Genomic DNA, 16,671 nt, shown 5'->3' with positions numbered 1-16,671 from the left:
TAACCATGGTGGTAGGTGCTGGGGATACAGAGTTAGAAGTAAAACAGGGAGCTTACATTCTAATGAGAGAGACAGCACATATATCGACAAGGATTGATGTGCATCTATGACATTCATAGATAATAGTATTTACAGAATATATGCATGATGCTGCATTCAGAGAGAGGAAGGAGACTAGCCACTGGGGGAGAGATCAGGATTAGCTTCAGGTAGAAGGTGGTCCTTAAGCCTTAAGGGAAACCAGACATCCCAAGAGACAGAGGTGAGGATGGAGTATATTCCTGACATGGCTGACAGTCAGTGCAAAGGCTTGGGGGTGGGAAGTAGAATAGCAACTAGGCTAGTATGACTAGATCATAGAATACATGGAAGAAAGTAAGGTGGGAAAATCCTTAAAAAGGTAAGAAGGAGCCATGTGTGGCTGAGCTTTGAAAGGCAAAGAGAGGGGTCTAAAACTTGATCCTGGAGGTAGTAGGGGTTTATTGTTGACACGGGAGCAACATGGTCAGACCTGCACTTTAAGGAAATCACTTTGGCTACTGAGTAGAGAATGAACTGGAGGAGGGAGAGACCAAGGCAGGCAGACAACCCCACCCCCAGCGGCTTTGTGGAGGTCCAGGCATGAGGGGATCAGGGGCTAAAACTGGATGGTGGCCACAGGAGTGGCATAAAGGGAACATAAAAGAGGTGTTTGCTAAGCCAGAAGTGAACAGACTCAACAATTGATTGAATTACGAGATGAGTGAGAGTGTGGATTTGACCTATTACCAGTTTTCTCTGCAGGCTTTTTAGATAGTTTATCTTACTTTTATTACTGTCACTTGCTTTAACTTATTCATTTTAGAATTTAAAGAATGTATTAAAAGGTTTGGTGCCATTTGAGCATATTGTTAAGCTATTAAAGCAGGACACTGCACTAAGTCCTTTGAGACACCCCATCTTCCACCACTTCTAAACAAGCCTTATAACAACCACTAGAAAGGAAAGGGGGAGGGGTGCAGTTCAGTAAAACTAACCCACAGTTTGCTTCTGTCTGACTGTATATATACTTTTCCTTCCTCATTGCCTTCTACATCTACAGTGAAGGGAGGGAGAGCACATCAGCTGAATTTTTCTCCAGTGGCCTTGACATTTGGTTCCTGAGTTCCCTGCGTGTTCATGTCAGTGTTTTGAGAGAACCTCCCTTTTCCTTCTTTGTTCTTGTTTCCTTTGGTATCTTCCAAATTTCATTGGGCTGACTTCTCTGTTCGTGGAATACTACCTCTCTGTCCTCTGAAGCCTTTCAAATGTGTTTCCCCCAAACTGACATACTGTTAGAAGTCTAGGGATTGCTTTGACTATACATATTTCTAAAAGTGGTTTTGTTTTTCTTGCTCCTGTCTTTGTTTGTATTTGTATCTCCAGTGCTTAGCAAGGGTCTGGCACACAGTGGGTACTTAGTTTAATAAATACTTGTTGACTTGACTTTTCTTGCTTTCTCAGTGGGGAGTGGGGAGTGAGAGGGAGAGAAGGCAGATCTTCATATAGATGAAATAAAATTTAAAAATGTAAGGTGAAGCACACACTGCTTCCTAAGATTCCCTTCATTTTCAGGTTAGTACCTAGTTCTTCCCTGTTGATGAGGAATTAGATACCTAATAGAATGTTTCTTTGTTGATTCCTCCACCTTTTGAAGGATGGCATCTTTAGGGCCAGTGTTAAAACCAGTACCAATTCTGCTTTTGGTGATGACAGGGCTCTCATAGACATTGGATAATATAACTGCTTGTTGCTGCCTCTGTGCAGATCAGGCTTATGATCTGTGTCCCGAGCTCCTCACCTTTCCTATCCAAATGGTCTATAGTATACACTGAAGACAGAATCACTTATATTCTTCCTTCAGTGATCTACACATGTGTGTTCCTTATCCTGGGTTTGTTCACATGAGAATATCTTCTTAGTATATGACATTACTTCTCTCTTCCCTTTCTTATCCCATTTCACTTGAAAAAAATATATACACCCTCTAGAACTGTATTCCAATGATAGGTGGTTTTCATCCCACCAAGTCTAGTGGTGCTTACGTAAAGTCAAAATTGCCTCCTTGCATTAAAGCCTCATATTCATCTTGCTTGTTTTCTATACTTTGTGTTTTTGTTATTAACATTTGAGACCATAGGTTCTACTACTGGATCCTCTCTTAGATCATGTCTCTTGGGAACTCCTGCATATCTTAACCATCATTCTTCCTACATTGTAACTCCCTTCTATGGTGTCTTACTTGATGGATATACATCTGCAGTTTTTCTTCCCATTTTTTTCCTTTCCATTTAAGGCCTTTTGATTAGATTCAGACAAGACAAATACACAGTTATCTACCAGACAAATACACTGTTACCAAAGACACCAGACAAATACACAGTTACCAAAAAGAAAACAAATACACTGTTACCAAAAGACACCAGACAAATACACAGTTACCAAAAAGATGACAAATACAGTTACCAAAAGGCACCAGACAAATGTACAGTTACCAAAAAGAAAACAAATACACTGTTACCAAAAGACACCAGACAAATACACAGTTACCAAAAAGATAACAAATACACTGTTACCAAAAGACACCAGACAAATACACAGTTACCAAAAAGATAACAAATACACTGTTACCAAAAGACATCAGATAAATATACTGTTACCTAAGTCAGATGCCCCCTTACAGAAGACACTGGACAAAATACATTGTTGTTTAGCAGTACATCATGCCTGTCCAGGATCCGGTCATTCTTATATATAACAGAAGTTGAACAATCTAAAGCTGCTTCTCAAGCACCAGCTCGTTAATGAGCTCTTTGCTTCTTAAATCAGCTTTCCTCTTTCGTATCCCTTGCCTTTGGGGGGCAGCTACTGGCCTCCTTACTGGCTGGGAGCTCTTTCCTACTGTCACAACTTCTACTATCCCTGTTATGATCACTCCTGTTACTATCACTACTAGTATATTACTGCTATTATTACTATGTTACTGCTGCTGTTACTACCGCGATTTTCATGGCTTCTGCTTTTACAACTTTACTGCCGCTGTCATGCCAATATTTGTGCCCCTACAGTTTCCAATTTCTTTCCAAAGACTTCATAATCTTTGGTAACATTTTCTGGGTTCCTTCTTGCAGCCTCTTATGTGTTCACATGGATGACCAGAATTCAGCCGTCGTCTTCCTTTTCGACAAGTCTTGGGGAGTTCTCTCTCTCTGTCTGTGTCAGACACCACAGAAAGAACAGGAAGACACCAGATTCTCTCTCTCTCTCTGTCTCTCTCTGGTTGTAATCAGGTCAGCAAAGAGCTGCTCCTGTACTCCTCAGCAGGGATTCACCAACCACTACTAGTTTCGTCTTCTTCTGACTTGTACCGGATCATATATCACCTGACAGCACCGCTGGCTCTACTTTATCATTCCTTGGAGAACTGGCAATTACTTCCTCCTCAGAGACTCTAGTGCTCTCCTCTCCAGAAAGGAACTCGCTTTGGATTGTTTAGCTCAAGGGAACAGTATGATAGCCACTCATCTTTATGCGATATTTTAAATGAAGTGCAAATAATAGTGTCCCCATTGTACAGAGAAGCAAACTGGCATACTGCGAGGTAAATACATGACTTGCCCATGATCACATAATTTGGAAATGCCCAAGGCAGGATTCAAACCCAGAACTCCAGCATTTTAAGCACTATCTCTGGACCTTCAGTTGGTACAAATTTCTCTTTATGGACACAGATTTGCACTTGCTCCAAGACCATGCATCTTAGTCTCCTGGGAGCACTGAGAAGTAAGGAGGTTTCAGAGGCAAGACTTGAACCCAGATCTTCCAAACTGCAGGGCCAGCTGTTTCCACTGAAAGACATTGCCCTTCCCTTATTACAAGCATTGTCCCCTTCTGTTATTACTGTTATTAGGATTGTTACCATTACCCCTAATAGTGCTGTTAATGCAGCTGCTAGCACGACTATAACTACGATTACTACTACTACTGCTGCTGCTACTATCATTCCTATTATTACCACTGCTGTTACTGCTGCTACCATTACCCTCTTACTATTAGTATGATTACCACTATTCCTCTTAGTACTACTCCGTCTGCACAAAGGGATTCTTGGGAGTGGGGCAGCTCAGAGTGACAAAGAGAGTACCTACAGGTGCTGGAGTTGGAGTTTTCGGCTCCCATAGCTTAAAACCACACTTGGACTTTCAGAACACCCTAACGCCTTAAGTTCTTGGGCTGGTCTTCTTACCGTAGCCCCATCAGCATATTTTCTAAGCAGTGTCATTCTCTTTTTACAGATGAAGAGGCTGAGGCCCAGAGAAGTGGTCACTTGCCCAAAGCCCCCAGCCAGTAAGCCTCTGGACCTGGAGTCTCCTGACTCCATCCCATTACACGTGCCACATGTGCAGCTGCTTCTAACTTTCCTCACTTGCTTTTCAGCTGCTTTTAACTTTCTCTACTCTTGTAAACATAATATTGTTTTTTAATAAGAACAAGGTTTCAAAAACCCAAGTGCAATTATTTCATGCCTGAATTGGATAGGCATTTGTGACAAAAGCCAAGTCACAGACTTGAACTTGAAAGAATAATATGTCCTGATCCATGTGAAAATTCCATCTTGAAAAGCCCCCTGTGGTCTCCTTTGTTCCCTCATTTTTCCCCCATTTTTTTCCCATTTGAGGATCATAGATTATCCTCAGATGCTCATAGGTTTAGAGATGAAGGGGCTTCAGAGTCTATGTTGTCCTGGGGCTCTTAAGGCTGGGGCCACAGATTCCTGAACTTGATTGGGGAAAAGTTACATTTTTATTTTCAGTAATCTCCAACTGAAAAATTTGCATTTCCTTCCAGTATTTAAAAATATGGTTCTGAGAAGGGGTCAATAGGTTTGACCATACTGCCTGAAGGCTCCAAGACACCCAAAAGGGTAAAAACCACCAAACTAATCCAACTCCTTCATTTTACAGATAAAGAAACTGTTACCCAAGGAGCTTAAGCAGCTTTAGATGTCCAGTCATTTTTTAGTTCCATCCAACTCTTTGTGACTTCATTTGGGGTTTTCTTGGCAAAGAAGCTAGAATGGTTTGTCATTTCCTTCTCCAGCTCATTTTATAGATGAAGAAACTGAGGCAAAGAGGGTTAAGTGACTTGCCCAGGGTCCCACAGATAGTAAGGGTCTGAGGCCAGATTTGAACTCAGTTCCTCTGGACTCCAGGCCTGGCACTCTATCCCTCTATCCACTTGCCACCGAGTTGCCCTCAAGCAACTTATCCAAGGTAATCAGAGTCAGAAGTGGGATTGTGCTGAGCTGACTCTATCCTCAGCACTGAGCTGCCTCCCAAAACTACTTTTATACATAGAAAGATTACTCTTTTGGCCTCTTGCTTCAGGAGAGAAGTTATTAGTGGGGTTTTGGGACCCAACTGGACCTTCAGCGTCTGATTCTTCTTGGAGTAGGCCACCATTCAGTTTTTTCTCAAGAAGATCCTCATTACTCCTAAGCCACAGGGAATCAAATGCAGGTGGGAGAGGAGGAGGAATGCTGGTTTTCATTTTTGTCCTTTGAATTTCTCTTTCAGATGGAGTGACTGGATTGAAAGAACTGGCTTTCCTGAGAGATCTAGCTGAACAAAACTCCATGAAGTATGGTGTGCCTGATCGGACAGCCTTGCCTGTCATTAAAGGGAGCATGATGGTCCTGAATCAGCTGAGTAACCTGGAGACCACCGTTGGCCGCTTCTATACCAACCTCCCTAATCGCATGATTGATGAGGCTGTTTTTAGCCTCCCTTTCTCTGATGAAATGGGGGATGGTGAGTTTGGAGAACACCTCAAGGCAAAGGGGTCGGTCAGATGTCATCTTTCCTAACAATCCTTCCTTGATGGCTTCCCCTATAACACCTTAGATGTTGATGATGATGGTGCCAATAACAAACATACCAAATAATTTCTAAGCTACATGGATGAAAAGGGAGATAGAGAATGGACCTGATTCATTGGTATTGCTATAGAGTGCCAGGGTAGGGGGTGCTATGGTCAAAGCTGTACTTCAGGAAGATCACTTGGAAAGTAGAGTGGAGAATGAGCTGAGACTAGTGGCCAGAAAACCAATTAGCATATGGTTTGCAGTAGTCTAGGTAGGAGGCAGTGAAGGCTGTACCAGGGTGTTGGCAGTGTTAAAGGTGAGGATGGGGCATGTACAAGAGATGATTAAATAAAAAGTTAAACCAATTGACCTTGACAAAAGATTGGACATGGGGGGCTAAGAGAGGGGGAGGAGTCAAGAATGAAAACACAAGGGCTTTGTCCAGCCAGCATAGACTAGTGAGGAAGGAAAGGCTCTGAGGGTCACTAGGGGCTGGAACATAGAATAGATAAGAACTGGACTTGAGATTGGAAAGATCTCCCACATCCCAGGACTTTGGGCTTTCTTTCCCTCTGCTTTGGTGAGCCCCCCATCGTATGAGACAGGAAAGGGGCTGGACAAGTGTCTAAACTGCCTGAATCCACATGGATGGGGTTGTCTGGAATCATAGAGGTGAGTCCTCTTGCTAGTCTGTTTATGGAGTGGATTCTCAATAGCTTTATGTGGTGTCTACAGAGGAGGCAGTCAGGGGGTTTGACTCTCATGGGATGCTTTGGTTTTAAGCAGCCTGTGGATGGCTGATTGAAGCCTTTGTCAGCCTCTGGCCACAGTTTATCGCTAATGCTTTCTCTCTCATGTCCTCACCTCAATCCCTTTTCCCCCTTCAGGTTTGATAATGACAGTGAGCAAACCCTGTTACTTTGGAAACCTCCTCTTGGGGATTGTAGGAGTGGATGTTAACCTGGCTTATATCCTAGAAGATGTGACATATTACCAAGACTCTTTGGCTTCCTATACTTTTCTCATCGATGACAAAGGTAATTAAAGCCATCTAATTAAGACAGGCCTAGTGTCCAGAACCAGGGAGGGATGAATCCCATTATACTATCCGTGTTCCCCATACCTATCATCCTATCTGTCTAGTGTGCCCTCCCTCCTCACCCAGATTGTCCCCACTGTCTACTACACCCTCTCTCCTCACTACTGATTTTTGGAACTGCTCACTTCCTTCAGAGCTCAGCTTAGTTACCATAACCTCATCCTCCAGTTGTTTGTGCTCTTCCCCCAAAGACCAAAGTTATTTTCTATTTAATTTGAAATAGTTTTGTATTGACTTCTCTGTCTATAGCATTTCCTCACCCTGGAAATGGACATTTTTGGTGGCCCAAACATTTGTTGCATTTTTGTCTTTGTGCCCCCAGCACTTAGCATGGGCACTTAATGCCTGTTTGAATTGATTTCAACTGAATAAAATTCAATTAGTGAATTATTAAGTACCAGCTGTGTGCCAAGCACTGAGCTAAGGGCCCTGGTCAGACCACATCCGGAGTACTATGCTCACTCCTCTTACCTTATTTTGGGGATACTTAGAACCTTCCTCCCAGGACATTGGGAGGATCACACAAGCTCATATTTAAAAAGCCCTTGGCAAACCTTGAAGTGCTGCAACTGCCCGCTGGTGCTGTTGTGGTGCTTGTGGTTGTTATTGCCTTTGTTACGGGTGTTGTGGTTGTGGAGATTGCTGCTGCTGCTGTTATTCCCCCTGTACACGTTGCCTCCCTCCATGTATTACAGTGAAAATAGATTTTTTCTGCTCCCAGAAGATGCCACAAGTCCTCCCTTTGCCTTTTCTCACATTCTCCTCCCTCTCTCCTGTTCTTAGACCATTGAATTCTCAACACCTTGTCCAGGAAGTCTTCCATGAATACACCCATGGATGACTATCCAAACCACCCCCAACCTCAGAGAACACCTTTCTAATTCACTCAGGACAAGATTTCTTAACTTTAAGGGGTCGGGTATGGACCCTTTGGTGGTAATCTGTTGAAACTTATGAACTCTTTTCAGAGTCATATTTTCAATGCATAAAATAAAATACATGGGATTATAAAGGAAACCATTTACATAAAAAATTTATCTTTAAAAAAATTAAGTTCACAGAGCCAAAGGAAAGAGCCCCTAAATCAAAGGATCATATGTCAGTAACTGTACCTTAGATGCCTCTTTTTGTAAGTGAGGAAACTGAGGCCCAGAGGATTTGGGTGCCTTGACCAGAAATGCATAATTAGTAAGTACTTGAGATGAGATTTGAACCAAGTCTTTCTAACTCCAAATATTATGCCCTCTCTTCTATCCCATGAGGCCTTGGAGGGATATTGTGAGATAATTGGGGTTAAGTGACTTGCCCAGAATCACACAGCTAGTGTCAAGTGTTTGAGGCTGAATTTGAACACAGGTCCTCTTGACTCCAGGGCCAGTGTTCTATCCACTATACCACCTGGTTGCCACCTGTATTATAGTTCTCCATGGTTCAGTCTTAACATTTGACAAGACTGGAAGTTCCATGAATTCAGGGACTGGGTCTTAACTAATGTCTCTTCTAACATATATGACCGTGCTGTGCCCATAGTAGGCATTTAACGCATGGGTGCTGAATGAAGGAATGCTGGCCTCTTGCTAAGAGAGCAGTCTCCCTGGAAGGGCACAATTCTCATCTGAAATGTCTTCTGAATTTGAAAACAGAAGCTCACCTTGGGCCACTCCCTAAAAATACCAAGAGCATAAGCTCAGAGATCCAGAGCTGGAGAGGACCTTACAAGGCAGCTGGGCCCAGTCCCACATTTTACAGATGGGGAAACAAGCACGAGGAGATGAAGTGATTTACCCAGGATGCCACAGAAGATACATGTCCCAGGCAGGATTTTAATATCGGACCTTTGATTACAAAGCTAGAAAATTCCCTGTTGGCTCCCTTTTCAGCCATAAGAAGTCCCAGCTGAAGTGTAAGAATTCACAAATGGGGGAAGGTAGCCCCCTGGGGACTCTCAAACCATCACACCCTGTCACTTCGATGACTGGCTTGTACCTTACCCCTTCCCCATGTTTTCTCATGATACGTCACGTTTCTTTCATCCATGGCCTTGTTTGGGTCAGGTTCCATATTTTGGCACCAATAGCATTGGCACTTATCTTAGGTACATCGGCTACCCACAGAACTATATAGGGTTATGAAATAATAATAATAATAATAATAACAATAATACGTTGATAGAGTTATCAAAAAAATACACGATGCAGTCATTTTAAAAATAACATTTAAAGACCTGCCTCAGGCCAGGGGAGTGTGGAGAGGAATGGCTTCTCCTGTTACAAGCAGCCACCTAACCACCCCTCCCCCCACCCCCTTTCCTACATTTCAGCCGTGCTGCCTTCCCTGCTGTGCTAACAGTTCTGTTACTCACAGCCTGTGGACTCCCTGCTGTGATGTAGAGTTCTTTATTTGTCAGTGACAGGGGATCTTAAGGCAGGAGGAAAATTTAATGCAAAAGTAGTTGGACTAGTTCTGTCCAAAGGCAGTTTAATTAAGGGAATGAAAGGCAGTAATGATGATAACCCAGAGAATAAATATTCATGGGTTTCCTGCGGTGAGAGGCAGGTGAGGAATATTTGCACCGTCAGGGAATTGGACGGAAGGAGAACTTGGGGAAAGGTAGAGCCGGATCAGTCTTCCTAATGCTTGGGCTTTTTTTTCCCCTGAGCTTATTATATCCCAGGCTTGCATTATTACTTTTTCACAGATTTATGGCTTAAGGATTTAAGTGATAGCTGGGATTTTTAAAAGGATAAAGAGGGGGATGGGAATAAACATCAAAAGCTTACTAAATTCCAAGGGCCGTTAAGTGCATTACAATTGTTAACACATTTGATCCTCACAATAACCTTAGGAGGGAGGTGCTATTATTATCACCATCTTACAGATAAGGAAACTGAGGCAGAGATTAAGTGATTTGCCCAAAGTCACATAGCTAGTAAGTGTCTGAGGCTAGATTTGAATTCCGGTTTTCCTGGCTCCAGTCACAGCATTCTATCCCATGTGCCACCCAGCTGCCTAGGCATAATACCCTCAAAATATTATTGTAGAGAGAACCTGAGCAGGTTTTAGCACAGCTAAAATGAATCCTTTGGCCCTCAACAAGATTTTTTCCCCCACTTTGCATCCCCAGGGCCTACCATGGTACCTGGCACAGAGTAGATGCTCTAATAAATGCCTGTTGGGTGTTTGATTAATTGATTGGGATTAAGCTTGTATGGTTTGTGTTATCATTATTAATAACAATTGACATTTACATAACACTTGAAAATTAAAAACACTACATAGACATTGTCATATTTGGACTTCTCAATGACCCTCAATCTTAGGAGTTGAACAACATTAACAAACTATGACTACCTCACTGAAGCCCAGATTTCTTACGACATATTTTGTGATTTTCACTCATTCATCTGTTAATTCATTCATTCATTCATCAAACTAACAAGCATTTATTTAACCCTACTATGTTCTAGGCTTAAAGATGAAAATGAAACCACTTCAGATTTGGAAAAGTCTCTGTGATCATCAAATCTAACCCATACCCGAACAAGATTTTTTTTTCTCTTTTCATTTTTTGTTATGAATTTAACAGTCATCACCAAACATAGATATTACATTATTCTAAAAAAAGAAAGGATTTTATATGAAATTGTATAGTTCTGTTATTGAGAGTTTTAAATTGTTTTAATGTATTTAAATTTGGCGTGTTAGTAACAATATTGTCCAAGTTTTTTTTTTTCCTTTTGTGTGTGTCCTTTTCTAGAGACTATTAACAGAGTCACCCAACTTTGGTTGGAGGAACATTAAGGGGATCCCACTGCCCTCTAGCAGCTTACATTCTGGTGTGGGGGAAGGGAGGGATCCCAGTGTACACAGATCAGTCCATGCGAGTGTGCCCAAAATAATTTCTGCTGCTATATTTCTTTATTCCTTCTTATTCCAGGCTACACCCTTATGCATCCATCACTGACAAGGCCTTACTTATTGTCGGAGCCCCCTCTTCACACTGACATCATTCATTATGAAAACATCCCCAAATTCGAGTTGGTTAGGCAGAATATTCTAAGGTAAGGACAAGTGGATGCTCTAGAAGTTCTCCAAGTGAAGCATTTTCTCAGAGAAAATATCCAGATGTGTCATATTCATGAATGTCATTAACATCCATAATGACTAAAATAATAGGAAAAAAAATGACCTCAGAGGAAGCTAGGTGGAGCAGTAAGTAGAGCACCGGCCTTGGAGTCAGGAGGACCTGAGTTCAAATGTGGCCTCATATGCTGGACACAATTACTACCTGTGTGACCTTGGGCAAGTCACATAACCCCAATTGCCCTGCCTTTGCCTCTCTCCACCCCCCCAAAAAGAAAATGACCCCAGAGTCATAGGAATTCAGATTGATGCAGTGAGCAGCGTGGATTCCTGAGAACTGATGGGGATGTTGTCCCTCCCTACTCCATAAAGGGGCACTGAACTTCAGGTGCAGACTGGAGTGTGCACTGTCAGGCATGGCCGATGCAGCAGTCTGCTTTGCTTAAAAGAATTTCACGGCTACAAGGGAGGATTCTAGGAGTGGGGTTGTAGGCTTCAGAAATGACGTTGATGTTTTCAAGTCATCAACGGAACTTAAAAATAAACAACTTGCATCCTTATAATGAAAATGTAGCATCAATTGTAATTGCTAATATTTTCCTCTTCGGATGTGGCCAAAAGTTTGCCAATCCAGCCAGTCCTTAGATTACTATTACTGCGTGTTGTAGGAAGATGAGAAAGAAAAGGAAGTTTCTATTAAGCAAATTCTCTACTCACATTCCCTCCCACTGTTAAATCAGATAGGCATCCTCACAAAAAGCCCTGCCCCTAGTAGAATGAGTGGGAAAAGGCCACTACGGAAGGGGTTAAGTTGGCGGCAAACTGAGCCTCACAGGTGTTAGAAAAGACTGTTTTTGCTTTTATTGTTCAATTGTTTCTGGCTCTTTGTAACCCTGTTTGGGGTTTTCTTGAAAAGAGACTTAGAGCAGTTTGCGATTTCCTTCTCCAGATCATTTTACAGTTAAGGAAACTGAGGTAAAGAAAGGAAGTGACTTGCCCAGAGTCACAGCTAGTAAGTGTCTGAGGCCAGATTGAACTCAGGAAGATGAGCCTTCACGATTCCCAGCCCAGTGCTCTATCCACCGCACCACCCAGCAGCCCCAGAAATGATCAGAGGGATGCCCTAATTGCACACAGCTGCATACCATCTCCCTTGCTTCACTGGGTCATATGATCTAGAGTTTGAGCTGGAAAGGGCCTTCATGCTCATTTTATAGACTTAAATCCCATAAGTAGCAATGAAGAGCAGAGCAGATCTCCCCCAGTTGGGAAACGCCATTGAGGCAGAGCAGAAGGCCAGACACAGAAAGTTGCCTCTCAGAGCTGGCTGGTTAGAACTCACTGACCGATCATTAATTCCTGCTGGGGAAAAGGAAGAATGAAGAACACGGTATTTTCCATGCAAAACAAATAGGATGGCCGCCTTTGCTGAATTTCAACAGCCCATTATCTCCTTCCTAAGTGAGGATCCCCAGTGTTTTAAAAACATCATGAGGGGGTTGTTGACTCACAGCTTCTTCCCTTTCTGTAATTAAATGCTTAATTTTATCTTTTGCCTGAAGTACTTAATTCTATTTGCCCATGTAGCCTCCCTCTAGGCAGCCAGATTATCACAGTCCCCGTGAACTCATCACTGTCTTGGCATATAAACAAACTTCGAGAAACTGGAAAAGAAGCATATAATGTCAGCTACGCCTGGAAGATGGTGAGTGTGGGGGGAGGGGAGGAAAGGAAACATAGTGCTTGTGCTTCAGGGACCAAGCTTTGGCAGAGTGGATGATGGGATTTTAAGTAAATCGACCTGCTGCTACTTCCTGTTTTCAGGTCTTAATAGACTATCACCGTCTTTGTTGTTGGCATATAATCTCCTTGTGGGCAGGAGCTGTTTCTCTTTTGTCTCTGTATCTGTAACACTTAACACAGTGTCTGGCACATAGTAGGGGCTCAATAAATGCTGAATGAATGATTGATTGATGAATGAATGAATTAGTATAGGGAAGGTTTCGTTTTTTTTCATGTCTCGCTATGTATCTCCAGTACCAAGTACATAGTCATTGCTTAATAAGTGCTTGGTGAATGATGTATAATAATACCCAGTTATTATGTAAGTAATAACTGAGAGACACAGCATGGTACCTCTGGGCAGAATGTTGGTCTTGGAGCCAGTGCCAAGCCCTGCTTTGGACCCTGAATTACCCTATGACCCTTAACCCCCATTTGCCCTTAACTATTCTTATAAACAGGCTGCAATGTGTATTGCTGACAGTAGTTCCCACACTGGAACTCCTTCACGTATTTGAGTAATAATAACTGCTATTTTATAGACTTTAAAGTTTTTAAAGCAGTTTGTACACATCAACCACATAGCTCAGTGTCACAGTGAATGGATACGGGGTGTCTGACTCTTGGTCAGACCCCAATTGGGGATTTCTTGTCAAAGATACTGGAATGGTTTGCCATTTCCTTCTCCAGCTCCTTTTACAGGTGAGAAAACCAAGGCAAACAGTTAAGTGACTTGCCCAGGATCACACAGCTAGTAAGTGTCTGAGGCCAGATTTGAACTCAGGAAAAGGACTCTTCCTGACTCCAGACTAACCACCCTATCCACTTTGCCACCTAGCTGCCCCCAATTCAGTATTGTGACGAATTAATTAGGTATTCCATTGTAAAGGGGGAAAGGGGTGCTGTCTCACTTTGTGAATGTGACTCTTCGACATTCTCCCCACTTCCTTTGGCTACATAGGCCAACTGCTTTCATCCCTTCTAAGGCAAGGACCAACTTGTCCACAATTCTCCCATTTGACAGATGAAACTGAAGTAGAAGATTAAGAAGCAAAAAAATGAACAGCTTCTAAGAAAGAAAAAAAAAAGAAATTCTTTCTACCCATTAGCAAGAAAAAATGCACTTTGAGCTGTCTAACTTAATTTGTGATCAAATCTGAACACTTAAATAAAGCTCAGGAAAAAGGAATGTTGCTACATGAGAAATCAGGCAGATTTAGCTTAGATCAGGAATAATTGACTGAGGGCCTGCACCAGAAAATCTAGCAGGTACTGGTGGACAATGGAAGGCATTTAGACAAGGTAACTTTAAGATGGATGGATGGATGGATGGATAGATAGATAGATAGGCAGAAAGGCAAAGATATAGGCACATTTATAAGCCCATATATATTGTACATATATGTGTATTATATCTCTAATATACATACACACATAAAACTCATACATATATGTATGTATGTACATATATAACACACACATACATAAACTTATATATTGTGTATACACACATGTATAAACTCATATATATTGTATATATACACACATATATAAATTCATGTTATACATATACATACACACACGCGCGCGTGCGTGTGTGTGTGTGTGTATGTGTGTGTGTGTGATTAAGTCACCAGCTTGAAAAGCTTAAGGGCATCATGTAACCAAAGCCTCTCTGAACGGACTGGAAAAATCTGGGATGGTGTGTCCTACGGATGGATTTGCTCTCCAGAGCCTTGCTAGTTAGAATTCTAATTTTAATTCCAATTATGCAGACATGATTTCCTCCAGGACGCCCAGCAAATGGGAAAACCAGTGAAGCAAGGAGGCTGTCCAATCACATGCCAACCTCCTGATGATGTTATGAAATTTTGTTACAATGTTATCTATTAAATTTTTTAACAAACTTACTGTTTTGTTATTAGGTGGCTTAGTGAATATAGAGTACTAGAGTCAGGAAGATCTGAGTTCAAATCCAGCTTTAGACACTGGTCACCTAACCTCTATCTGCCTCAGCTTACTCATCTGTAAGATGGGGGTAATAATAGCCCCTACTTCCTAGAGTTGTTTCAAGGTTAAAATGAAATAGTATTTATAAAGTGCTTTGTCACTAAAAGTGCTATGTCAGTGCTGCCATTGTTATTCTAAGAAAGGTTGATATCTGACATTAACATAGCATTTTAAGGTTCTCAAAGTGTTTTATCCAGGATTATAAGACCAAGCATCTAGAGCTGAAAGAGACGTCAGAGACCGCCTCATCCAATTCTCTCATTTTATAAACGAGAGGTTGAGTGACTGGGGGCCCGGGTCCTACAGGTAACACATTTTAGAGGTGGAATTTGAACCCAGGTCCTTTGAATCCAGCACTGCCTGGATGCATGGTCTCATTGGATCCCCTCCACAAGACCAGGAGGAGGAGGTAGAGTAGTACAAGCAGATGGATCACCCGCCCCTTTGTAGATGAGACAGAGAGATTTGGAGAAGGCAGGAGAATTGTGTTGAGTTGTGCTGCCCATCCTGCCATGATTGTCCCCAAACTCAAGGCTGGGAGCTATCTGATCATCCATCAGGTCTGCCTGTCTCTGAATAAGACATGCTCCTACAACCTGCCAGACCAGAGGCCATTTGGGTGGCTTTTAAAGGGAATTCTGGTGTCAAGGAAAGCCTGGCTAAACAGAGTCATCAGATGCATGGTTGAACCCCAGCTCTGCCCTCACTTAACCAGCTGTGGGACCTTGGCTGGATTTACCCCTCTGAGCCTCAGTTTCCTTATTTTCAAAATGAAGAAGCTAGAAGAGATGAGCTCCATAGTCTCTTCCAGACTGACAAAAACAAAACCAAGCTTCCATTTAGAGGTCTCCCCTCCCCCCCACACCCAGGAATGAGGAGAAGCAAAGCTTTAGAGCCGGAGGGGCCCAGGGAACATCCATTCTACTGCTCCATTACCACTGCAGATGAGCAGACTGGGGGCCAAACAGAGAGGTTTAGCAGCTTGCCAAAGATCCCACGGGCAGTAGAGGAAGATTTGGGATTCCACTGTGGTCCTCTGGTTTCAAACCCACTGGTCTTTCTAGTGTTTTGCATGATAGTTTTGCTCAGGTTTGGTTGGTTCCTTTGTTAATGTTGTTAATTCACGAGGCCCAGATTTGAGCAGTCACCAAGGTAGTGTGATCCTCCAGTAAAACCTCCTAATTTTTACAGATCATGAGACTGAGACCCAGCAGGAGCCTTAGGGATCTTCATTTTGGAATGAATTGGGTTTAACCACATGTCCGGTTTTAAACCAAAACCATTCATTGTCTCTCCTACCTGCCAAAGCCTTCCCCACTTGTCTCCCCAAAGTGTGTTCCCTACCCATCATCATTCCCATTCAAAATATGAGCCAGGTGGCAAGCCGAGAGAGAGGGTGAAGCCTGGGTGCTTAAAGCTGGTGTTATTCATTGGGCTGGGAGAGGATGCTTTGTCCCAGCCAGCCATAAGTGAGGGAAGGGGAGTTGAGCTGGGGAGAACCACACCGGTGACAAACCCTAGCTAAAGCTTCCCAGTGGTTTCACACTTGCCTGGATTTGGGATTGATTCCCTCCCACCTCACCCAATCTAACCTCCAAAATGTTTTCCCAAAGGAAATTGATTTTTTTCCCCAATTCAACCCTACTGGTGGCATCTTTTAATATGGAAAATTAGGAATGGCCAATGGTGCCTGTCCCCTGAACACTTTCTCAAACTCTTTTAGGCCTTCTCTCTCCATTATATAAATAATCATAACAAGAACAAGAAGGGCAACTGATATGTTATAGTACTTGGAGATTTGCAATTTTACAGTCTT

The 16,671-nt window shown here is 42.5% G+C and overlaps 1 protein-coding gene across 1 annotated transcript in view; it reads left to right on the top strand.

Moving 5' to 3' along the window:
- Positions 1 to 16,671, top strand: part of CACHD1 (cache domain containing 1) — a 141,463-nt gene that overhangs the window by 80,981 nt on the left and 43,811 nt on the right. The window contains exons 8-11 of the mRNA XM_036757767.1: positions 5,595 to 5,828; positions 6,769 to 6,918; positions 10,918 to 11,041; positions 12,651 to 12,768. Of these exons, the coding sequence (XP_036613662.1) occupies positions 5,595 to 5,828; positions 6,769 to 6,918; positions 10,918 to 11,041; positions 12,651 to 12,768 (626 nt within the window). The remainder of the gene's footprint in view (positions 1 to 5,594; positions 5,829 to 6,768; positions 6,919 to 10,917; positions 11,042 to 12,650; positions 12,769 to 16,671) is intronic.

This window comes from Trichosurus vulpecula, chromosome 4 (assembly GCF_011100635.1).
Source record: "Trichosurus vulpecula isolate mTriVul1 chromosome 4, mTriVul1.pri, whole genome shotgun sequence".
Lineage (NCBI taxonomy): Eukaryota > Metazoa > Chordata > Mammalia > Diprotodontia > Phalangeridae > Trichosurus > Trichosurus vulpecula.
This window is presented reverse-complemented; position numbering and strand designations above follow the sequence as displayed.